The sequence below is a fragment of the Halyomorpha halys genome, unplaced genomic scaffold (assembly GCF_000696795.3).
Source record: "Halyomorpha halys isolate HHAL.00 unplaced genomic scaffold, Hhal_1.1 Scaffold8861.1, whole genome shotgun sequence".
NCBI lineage: Eukaryota > Metazoa > Arthropoda > Insecta > Hemiptera > Pentatomidae > Halyomorpha > Halyomorpha halys.
In genome coordinates, this window is record NW_027105722.1 from 18,298 (window position 1) to 29,158 (window position 10,861).

General features: G+C 35.2%; 1 protein-coding gene across 5 annotated transcripts; it reads right to left on the reverse strand.

Moving 5' to 3' along the window:
• Positions 1-266: 266 nt before the first annotated feature.
• On the reverse strand, positions 267-10,417 carry LOC106692116 (phosphoglucomutase-like protein 5; the record flags this gene model as incomplete). 5 transcript variants are annotated; one of them, XR_010845118.1, is given in 10 exon segments in its annotated part: positions 375-508; positions 3,348-3,579; positions 3,647-3,773; positions 4,193-4,373; positions 4,497-4,637; positions 5,831-5,941; positions 6,016-6,170; positions 6,244-6,428; positions 7,274-7,433; positions 10,299-10,417. XR_010845118.1 is itself a non-coding variant. In XM_067053351.1 (9 exon segments), coding segments are annotated over 8 exon segments (1,154 nt in total), but the record flags the coding sequence as incomplete, so codon positions are not given.
• Positions 10,418-10,861: the final 444 nt, after the last annotated feature.

The following is a 10,861-nucleotide window of genomic DNA, read 5'->3' on the forward strand; positions in this document are numbered from 1 at the left end:
TTACTGATCAACATTTTTAATAAATTAACATATTTTCATGAGACGCTTTCATATTAATTTTTTTTTAATTTTCTTGACATATTGGCTTTTGATAGAAAACTCCTCTTATGTCAACATGACCTAGGCTATTGTTAGAGTGTTGTTATTTTCTGTTGTTCAATTGCTGTTGAATTAAAATCATAATTCAAAACATAATGACAGCAAAGTTTAATAGTTTTAATTCTTATCAAATATGTATTATAAATAAAATATGATGAAAAACCAAAACCATTTGTTAACTAGATTTAATTCACAACATGAATAACGGTGTATTGTCCTGCAAGAAATGAGGAAGATTGACCATTTTTATGGACAGCTTAGCGAGCGGAGTGAGGAACGCCACTGGTTCGGCTCCGAAGTCAGAAGGGTCGTCTGAGTGAGCTTCCAAGAAAATCCTCAGTTTTTTGGTTTTTCCGATCTCCAGTTTATAGACCAACCGTGAGTTAGGGTGCAAAGTAACAATAGCTCCCTGAAAAGTTATATTTTTGTATTTTGAAACTATACATCTTTTAAGAATTGGGCATAACAATAACAAGGGATAACCACTTACGTAGAAAGCGGAAAAAAAATTAAGAAAGAGAAAAAAAAGTTCTCGAAAAGAGGACTAAACGTGGATCTGCACCCTGCAGATATAATTAAAGTTTCGTATAGAACGGAATCAACATGTGAAGGTGAATATTCAATTGAGGAATCACTATAAAAACATCGCTGAACTAAGATAGAAATGGAGGGGTAAGCCGAGGTGTAGGCCATTGTATCAGGGTATTCATTCATTCACCCTATATATTAGGGGTATTCATGATCCGTAGGAGTTTTTTGAACCTCTCGTTTTTTTAAATAAGTTTTAGGAAGAATTTAGATGTCAAAATTGAAATTCGTCACTTCTCCATAATTTCCTTTCTTTTAATACCTCATCTTTTAAAATCCATTGCTTCTGCGAGCCCCCAAACGGCCCTTTAATTCTGAATCATTTCCGTGTACGATAGGACATGAAACGCACTAGGTCTATTATGATAGTTTATTTTAATACTACCTAATTAACTAATAAGCCCAACAAATAAAAATATAATTAAATTAACTCACCTAAAATATTAGATTAACTATAAAACAGTTACGAGTTTGGAACCAAAGATTGGAAAGCTTTGTAGCCATGTAGAGAATAAAGAAAAATTGTATTCATCAAATAAAACCAGTATTTTTTATTGGTTCCTGCTAACACCTCGTCGACGATGCTATACGCAGCCAGTAGGTATCGAGGACTGGGTCTGCTCCCCTGCAGCATTGGTCCATTGCTCAACGACTGTCGATTGTTCCGGATGCCCAATTCCAGTCTACACTCAATTACAAAGCCGACATCGCGGCATGTGCCGCTAGACTGGGGATGGATCAGAGCTACCAAAGTGTGAGAGCTCAACAGCAGTCGTTGCGTGAGAATGCTTTCGAATAATGGGCCAATTGCAGGTAGCAGGGTATTGGTGTTCGCCATTTCAAAGAGACCCCAAAAGCGAATAGATATGTATGTGAGAAGCAGATACTCTCGGGGTCAGAATGGGTGAACGCCCTGAAGCCCCCACGCACTGCGTGAAGTCCCAGGAGCCAGTGGACAGCAAGAAGTTGGGTCCCTCTGTCACCAGCCCCTGTGCTGGGAAAATGACCCAACAACTCCCTCCTGATAACACCCCGGTACCACAGAGTCAAAGAAGAATTGATGAAGTTTTTTGAAAGAAAAGACTTCACCTGCTTCGAGGAGGTTTATTGCGTAGACACCGACGAATCCGTAAGAAACGTCGATATTGTTGCATTTTCAAAAGTCGGAGGCACGACTCTTGTCTTGGATCCGACGGTAAGATTGGAAAGTAATGACCTTGAACCGGAAGGTGGAGTGGAAAGGGGAAAAAAGGAAATATATGAAAAATGCATCCCTTTCCTTAAGGAAAAATTCCGCGAGACCTTCGGAGAGAGAGAGAGTTCACCGTGAGAAGACTTTGGTTTGGATCTCACGGTACAATACCAGATAGAACAAGGAGCTTCTTAGAAGGCCGAGGTGTTAGCATGGGGAATATTGTGATCTTGGCGGGAAATATTATTTTGGACTTCCTGGGGATCATACATTATCACCTGCATGAAAATTAGCTCTAGATTATTCATTCATTGATTGATTGATTTGAGTGTTTTAACTTGTTTAACTCAATTATTCATTAAATTATTTTGTTATTATTATTATTATTTTTATTTATTTATTTATCTTTGGTTTTTACTTATGTATCCAATCTATTATTTCTTTTAATCAATTTTTTATTATATTTTCCTTTAAATCAATGTATTAGTTTTGTTTTGGTAAAATGTATTTACTTGTTTGTTTTAATTTAAACTGATCTATTTCTGTGACTAGTATTTCTCTGGTTTGATTTCGCATCACTGTCTAATGGTGAGTTTGTTTAGCGGGTCACTGGGGAGGATCTGAGAGAGGGAATTCGGGAGAGTGAATTTGTTGATAAAATGAAACAAATATTGTGAAATAGAAGGGACAAGAAAGGGAAAGAAAAAAAGGAATATTATATATACATATATATAGTTGACCGTAAAGATTTAAATATAAGAAGATGGTCAGGGTTGCGGTCAAAAAAAGAACAAATAGTTTAAAACTATTTTAATGTCCGACGTTTCGTCCCACTTTGCAAGGCTTCATCAGGGCAGTTCAAAGCGAACGGTTGAACAGCCAATATATCAACTACATATTGATTATATATATCAAGCTGTTGATATATATAATCAATATATATATAAGCCCTGCAAAGTGGGGCGAAACATCGGACATTAAAATAATTTTAAACTATTTGTTCTGTTTTAGACCGCAACCCTGACCATCTTATTATATTTAAAAAAAATTAATATATTGAAATATTTGTATTTAGTGTGTAGAATTGATTGTAAAGGAAAAATGTGAGAAAAAAGAAGAAGAAAAAAACATGTTTTCTTTCTACTTTATAATATCATGTAAAAATATGTAATTTATATATGTCTGGTCACGGATTGATTAGTATTGTAATGTAGCAACCCGGTGTATTTGGGCAGCATGAATGAATAAAACATTTTTCTCTCTCTCTCTTGACATTTAAAAGAAAATTCTGTATAACAATTTTATCAGAATCCTTTCGATTGCGAGTGGGTAAATGCATTTTCCTAGGCACAACTACTTTTCGAAATGTTCTGATCTGATTTGGCCCAATTCGTGATGAAAGTTGGAGATTGGTATAAAATCAGTTTAATATCAATTTTATTAGATTCGGTCTACTACTTTCGCTCACCCATGTGAAAAAGTCTTTTCTGTATAAATGTCCATTTTATCAAAACCCCTTCCCTTTCTTTTCAATCCGTTCGCTTTCGCACTGACCTCTAGCCTGAAAGGTACGTTTCCTATCTTGTCCATTATCTTCCTTAATTCTTGATTATACTCTTATTCCACTTTTTCCATCTTCTGTGTGTACTGTATTTTATATTTCTTCTTTTTCTGTTGTTATTTCCGTTTTCATTAATTGTCTGAAACATTTTATTATTGTTATACAATGTTTACGTTTTAAAGTACAACTTTTAATTTTTCATTTACTTTGTTGAGTTACATCCTGTAAGTGTTTGTATCTTTTTTTAGCCCTGATGAAACATCACAACGTGGGCCGAAACTTTGGCTCATCATAAATAGTTTTACGACTACTTGAATTTTTCTTTGACAGCACCTGGACCATCCTTTTTTAAATAATAACAAATCATTAACCTTAAAATATGGACTATTTTATAATTTTCTCCCTATTAAGAATTACCACAGAGAAAAGGATAATTTCCAGTTAATGTAATTTTAATTATAGAAAAAATAATAAAAACAGTGAAAAAGATAATTGATCTAACGTTGACAATTTTTTTTTTTATTTAACTTGTAAGTAGTTTTGTAATAAACCACTTGCTGGATAAAGACAGTTTGGCAGCAACTATACATTTTTAAATAAAGAAAAAAAAACTAAGGGATTATCTTAAACAGATTTAGTCTCTTCGTTTCTACAATATAAGTATTTAATAACCCAAACTAAATATACATCATTTAAAAAAGGCAGTAAAGAGTTTATCAATTAACAACGATTCAATTTTAAGGACCACTTACAGTTTTTCTGATTGTTTTATCGTCTGGGTCGATATGCTTGAAACTGCTTGCAGATAGTACTGTGTAAACGAATGGTTTCTTCCCATGCTGACTTGCAACAAGCATTTCGTGGTTGATGATGAACTCAATGTAATCTACTATTACTAAGTAGTCCTTTGTTTCGATATTGTCATACAACAAACTACAGAAAAAGTTATGTGATTAAAATTGGGACAGAATTTCAAGTAATATTTAGCGTTACTTAACTAAAATATTTAAGCTTTCTGCTTAATTTTTAATCGATAAGAAAAGACTTTGTGAATACCTCGCTGTAAAATATCTACCGTGCTGCAGCCAGTGGTGGTACATCAGGTCTTTTACTGGCAGCCTCATGTGGTAAAGCACTGACAGCCATGCTAGTATTCCCCAAATCCCATCCTTTTCTTCCAAATGGGAAGAACCTAAGCTGATGATAACAAAAAACATTATATTAGATTAATAATTATATCAGATACTAGGTAATTGGTAATGTTGAGCAAATCAATAAAAATCGAATTAATTGACTAAAAGACTTAGAACAAATGGAATTTACCCTTAAACAAAAGGAACCATTAAAAGAAAATTATATAAAGTGATGTCCTCCATGTTTGAAATTTCAAGTCTTTCGCCGGTGGAGGAATTAAGTTTGCAAAGAGAAAGACAATTTTCCCAAGGGAATGCATAACGAATAAATGTGGAATGCTCTAGCCAAGTTCAGGAATAATTGTATGATTCGTTCTACAAATCCAATGATTTGTCAGTTGTAGAAATAAACAAAATCCTCCGGAATATGGACAAAAGTGGTATTTAAACCTATGAAGATATGCCTCCTTTGAATATGTTTATCATCCGTTCATTACAGTAGTTCCCAACTCGAAGAGATCTCGGGACTACTACGCTAAAACTTTTACCATGCGCAGACCATTCCCACTCATTAACTGAGACAAAGGGGGTGTCCCCAGAGGATTTTGGAGCACTTTTATAATACATTTATGTGTTAAAACCTTTCAACTAACATCACCTCAGGAAACAAAACCAATAAAACAGTTCTAACAATAAGTCCTCCTAATATCTATGTTCCTGGAAACTCCAGTGGCCTATCTCGAAGGCTCTCACGATTCACCGGTTGAACGATGAAATAGTTCGCATAATAACCCACATGAAACTCAACAGTCACGAACATTTTATTTGATTATTGTGTTGGAACAAATTCATGGTGCTAGATCGGTAATGGATTCTTGAATTCAAGTAGGCAGGTTTTCAGAACTTCTTAATTTTTTAGTTTACTGACGACTTGGACATTCCTGGTCTGTCCATGTTACAACACAAGCAAACCTTCATTTAGTGAAACCAGCAAGTAAATTGCGCGAAAATGCATACAGAAAAGAAGTAAGTGGTCTCGAAACTAACACCCTGAACTGAAGGAAGTATTAATGTCGGAAGGATAACCTATAAAAGTCTTTGCCAGTTTACCATCTTGAATCATTAATAAATCAGAACATCTCAGTACCAGCTAAAATTAGACCGATAATGCTGTAATATTTCAATATTGACTTCAGATTTCTTCAATTTTTGTTTCTTTTTAACCGGAAAACAATCAGAAGTAGGTAACCTACTTACGCATAATGGTTATCCCCACAAAACGATATTTGGTTTTTCTTGATCAGATCACTCATATATGTCCAGCTGAGTGGAGTTTCGTACAAAGGTTTTTCCGTAGGCTCTACAACGCTGAAAAAAAATCACAGAAAAAATAAGACAGTTCCAGAATTTTGTTAGATGGCTAATTAAGTAGATTATAAAACCTGTCTAAGGCTTTTGACGTGGTAAAGCATCTTGCAAAACCCTTGATCCCGTGTAGTTGGAAGTATGGAATGCAATGCAGATGCTTTGCTAAAATGGCGATTGAATCACTTGAGTTCACGTGATACGCTCTCCGACCCATCACCATGACCCTGCCCTGCCAGTACAATAATGAATTACTAAAAATATTTTTCTTAATGTGATATCAGAAAGTATTGGGGCATAATTACACCAAGGGTATCCAGGGCAAAGCCTGCATGGTAATTTCCCGTCCTTAGGCCTTGTACAAGAGTTTTTGAATTCCTTGGGGTTGGGTAACCTGTGATGAAGAATTCTTCAGGAGTTGCGTTTACAACGGTTCCTGGACAGGCACCTAGGTCGTACTCCAGTACTTCAGTGGCATAAGGTCCAGCAGCTGACGTGGAGAAAGGTATCAAAAAAAGACACTACATTAATATATAGATTAACAATAACATTAAACATGATCATAATTTAACCAAATACAGAAATAATGTAAGCACGGCTCATTCTTCAAAAGAACGGAATGTTACATACTAATTGATTTTAGAATTTCGAACAATCTTATTGCTGTTTTCCTGAACGGGCTGCTTCGTCCCTCATTATAAAAGACTCGCCTCAGATATCCTCATGAGTGTAAGTTCGGATTTACATACCTCTCATTATGCTTAGAAAGTAAAAAAATGAAATTATAAAATCTGGGATAAACATAAATACTATGATTTTAGGTACACTGTTGTGTAACGTTGTTGTATAAAATAAGATACCTGAAGGAAAAAAAAAACATTTCTAGAATTTCGAAGTTTTTTTTTTTTTCGAAAATTTGAAAGTTTTAATCAGGAATTTAAAAAACCTATGAAAACTAAAATGCTTTTAGAAAAAGTGCAGACATTTCAAGAAGAACAAATATATCGTCAGCCTGAATACATCATCTCCGTATTCAATGTTTTTCTGATATTCACCGATGGACTTTTTCGGTATTTAATAACCCATTCCAAATTTTATTTATTCATTAATAAATTAATATAACTGATTTTACTAGCATCATTGTTATTCTTATACCTTCAACACAGTTTTTATATACATCGAACTACTATTTAAAACTATCGATATTATAATATAATGTCGATAGTTATAATAATATATATGTTATATATTATTTCTTACGTTGTATATATTTTTGTTCGACACTTACATCCCAAATATCTTTTAAACTGGGGATAACAAAAAAAATTATCTCACCTCCTTTCATACAATCAACTAAAATCCTTACAGGAATGCTAACGATTTCGTCGCCACACAATAATTTTCTGATTCTGTCATAGTCAAAAATGGTTTTTAAATAGTCAGCGTAAATTCTCACTGCATTTACGACTGTCACACTCATCAAGTGATTCTCAATCTGCAAATATAATTGCTTTTAGTTATTAATTATTGATTTATTAATATATTACTAATAGTAAGGTTTTAGAGTGCTTTAGTTAAAACCAAAATGAAGTTCAGTCCCACCAACCTCACCTTCCTCAACTTCAACTAAAGATTCCTCACTTTCATCGCCGTTTTTGGAATCTGCGATGAATTCCCTGTAAGATATTAATCAATTTGTTGCGTTGCGTTTGGTCATAATAGCTGTCAAAACAAACTAGCAATAATGAATAATTTCCGTTGATAGTAGAATCCCACCCAATAAATTTTGGAGATTTCATAAAAGATGCTTCATTTCATAAATGTTCCCTGTCATTCTGTAATCCTGTGCGGTTGTCGCTTCAGGAGGAGGTCTAAACTTGAAGTGGCTCCATTTGCGACATGGCGGAAAGTGTAAGTATCCGGGTGGACTACCGTGAATTGGGTTTTCGCCATCTGTTTACCAGCTCCATTTGTAGTGGAATTATGCCATATGGTGTGTTTGGCATTAAAATCACCAACCAACCAATGGTTTGATTTAGCCCCACAGGTTTCTATGAATTGCTTCATTTCCCGCAGCGATCCGCGTGGGCGTCTGTAGAAGCCCGTGATGAGCGTGGGCTGTTTCATGAGGATTTGTATCGTGACGTGGCTGAGTTTGCTGTCTCTGGTTACCTGGGGTGCAGGCATCTTTTTCCATTGCATACCATGCCGCACCACAATGAGAACGCCTCCATGTGGGTCGCGCCCGTCGTCAGTGGTGATAGGGTGGAAATAGGGTGAACGTCCTTGCAACCTGGTGTCAGTAAAGACGGCCACGGTTGGTTGTGTGATGGCCAGCAGCGCTTCTATCTCGTTAATCTTATTGTTGAGACTACGACAGTTGAAGTTTATAGTATTAGCGTTCATGGCTTGGTGTTTTGTGCCGCAATGACCTAAACCAAGGCTGAGATCTGGTGTGTTAATGTGTACAATAACTGCATGATCTGATCTATGGTGACCGCTGACATGTTAGGTGTTGGCGGGATGGTGGTGGGAGTAAATATTCCCGTGGCTGGTGGGAGTTGTCCATCAGAAGGCAAGGGAAGGTATTGGACGTGACTAGTAGATGGTGGTGGCTGTGTCATGGGTGTGCTGGTCGTGGTTACGGGTCTGTTGTTATAGAGCGATGCAAATGTTGTTCCTGTCCTTACCTTATGCTCTAATTTAGCTGCTACTGCTGCCTTTTTCTTTTCTATTTTTCTTTCTATGTTTTTCCTATAAGTGCATCCCCTAAACTATGCAACATGATCACCGTTGCAGTTGGTGCATTTTGGTTCGCCTTCCCGGGAGCATTGGGAGATATGATGAGAGCCACTTCAGCGGACGCACTTTATTGTATAATAGCAATAATTTTTAGTATGGCCATAATGTTGGCATTTATATGGGGTGGGACAGTGTCTTTTGGTTGTATATATTTGGCAGCCGTGAAAAGGTTGGCGTGTCGAACATTTGTTTGGAGATCTTTCATAGTGACACCGGTGGACTCCGTGATCGCTATAGGAGTGAGGTCTGTTTTTGACCCCTTGGGTGCAGTTTTCTGAAGCCGTCGGACGTCAGTGGGCTGTAATGGTGCGAAAGCTGTCTTAACGTCACTTATCGGGATGGATAAATCTAAATTTTTAATTACTAATTTATTTTGGAGCGTCTTGGAGGTCTTTGGGGCAAATGAATGAAACCCAATATTTCAATTTTTAAGCCCTTGTTCAACGGTGGGTCTATCTTTTTCATTATCTAAATGGATGTGAATTTCCGTCCTGGTCTGACGTAGATAATAGTTTGTCACTAACACTTTATTTAAAAAATGCTTTACCTGTGGAATGGTGTGGTCATCTTTCCTCATTATAACCCGTGTAGGTTTCTTATTTGGTGTGGGTGCCTGCGTAGGTGCCTCTTCTGGTGTTAGTTGTCTCAGTGGCCAGTAGTCATTAGAGATAGCTACCTGTGCTGCTACTTCTCCCTGGAGTTCATTTTGAGCTGCTGGGGCAGACTTCTTCGGAACTGAAATCTTTGTCTGTGTCCTTTTCTTTTGACGCTTCGCGCGAGGAACGTCGTCGGGTAGTGGTGCCTCTAGGCATCTTCATTATTAGTATTACACTCAATTAATCTACACGCTTAAAAGTGTCACTGCACTAATGGGATGGATCCCTAAAGTAGTCTTAACCTGTATTATAGTCTACACTTGCACTTAATAGCCTATTGAAGAGGCTTTCCACTTGTATGTTACCATCTACATTTTCAAGTAGCGGTAGTTACATATATCAAGAAATTTGATCTCTCAAATACTTTAACAAACTCTGAAAATTATTATAATCAAAATCTAGTTACTAGTGTAGTAATTAGTTGTAAAATATCTATTTTATATAAATATCATTTTATGCTATTTAATTTATTGAGAAGAATTAGCGTTTAACTTTTCATCTGAACAAGGCCATTTTGATCTATCTAAAGAAGTTTCACTGTAAACTAAAAAGTCGATTGTATATAATAGAATAATGCAAATAAATAAACTAAAATAATGCATAGAATATATAATTTAATAAGAAGATAGCTAGAAAGTAGATAATTGAAGGAAAATAAAATAATTTAAAAAAATAAATATGGAACCATGGCAGGAAAATATTAGATTGTAAAGTCCTTATTCGTGTGTCGTATTTTCTAAACAAACATACTACCTGTCAACTGATTTTTTATTTTAATGTTGTACATTTGGGTTAAACCAGTGGTTAGCAAACTCTTAACTTGTTTCGTCGCTCATTATTTATATTGTTATCTTCATTTATAAGGTAAATAAAATGAATGATATATAAAAAAAAATTATTACCCAGAAAATGTGTGATGTTAGCTCGTCCAGTGGAAAATATATTCCCACTGCATAATTAACTGTTTCCAGCTTCTTTGCAATATCACGAATGGACTTCAAAACTGCTTCTGATGCGGTGCCTTGAACAATTTATGTAAAAAATAGTTCTATGAAGAGTCGTTTAGATAAATTATTAAGTATAAAATAAACTAACACACATCCGCTACGATCTGTTATCAAATATTTATTATCTTGATGTTTCGTTTATCTTATATCACGTCATTATTACCTATTTATATTGTCTAAGCGATAACATTTCTATTGAAGTTATTCCAATAATTAATGACAAAGAGATTTAAATCTATTTTGTCAATATCGTAATATAAAAAATACCAAAGATTTCCTACAGAAGTGGATACGTATACACCGCCTACGTCTAGTGATTGTCAATATTTTTTTTAAAGAAAAATCCTTAATATCGCAGCGTATTAATTAAATTTTTTGGTGAGGCACTAGATAAGACTCAATTTTTTTTTCTTTATTAATTATCTTCGTATTATTATTTCTGTTATATTTTTGACGTA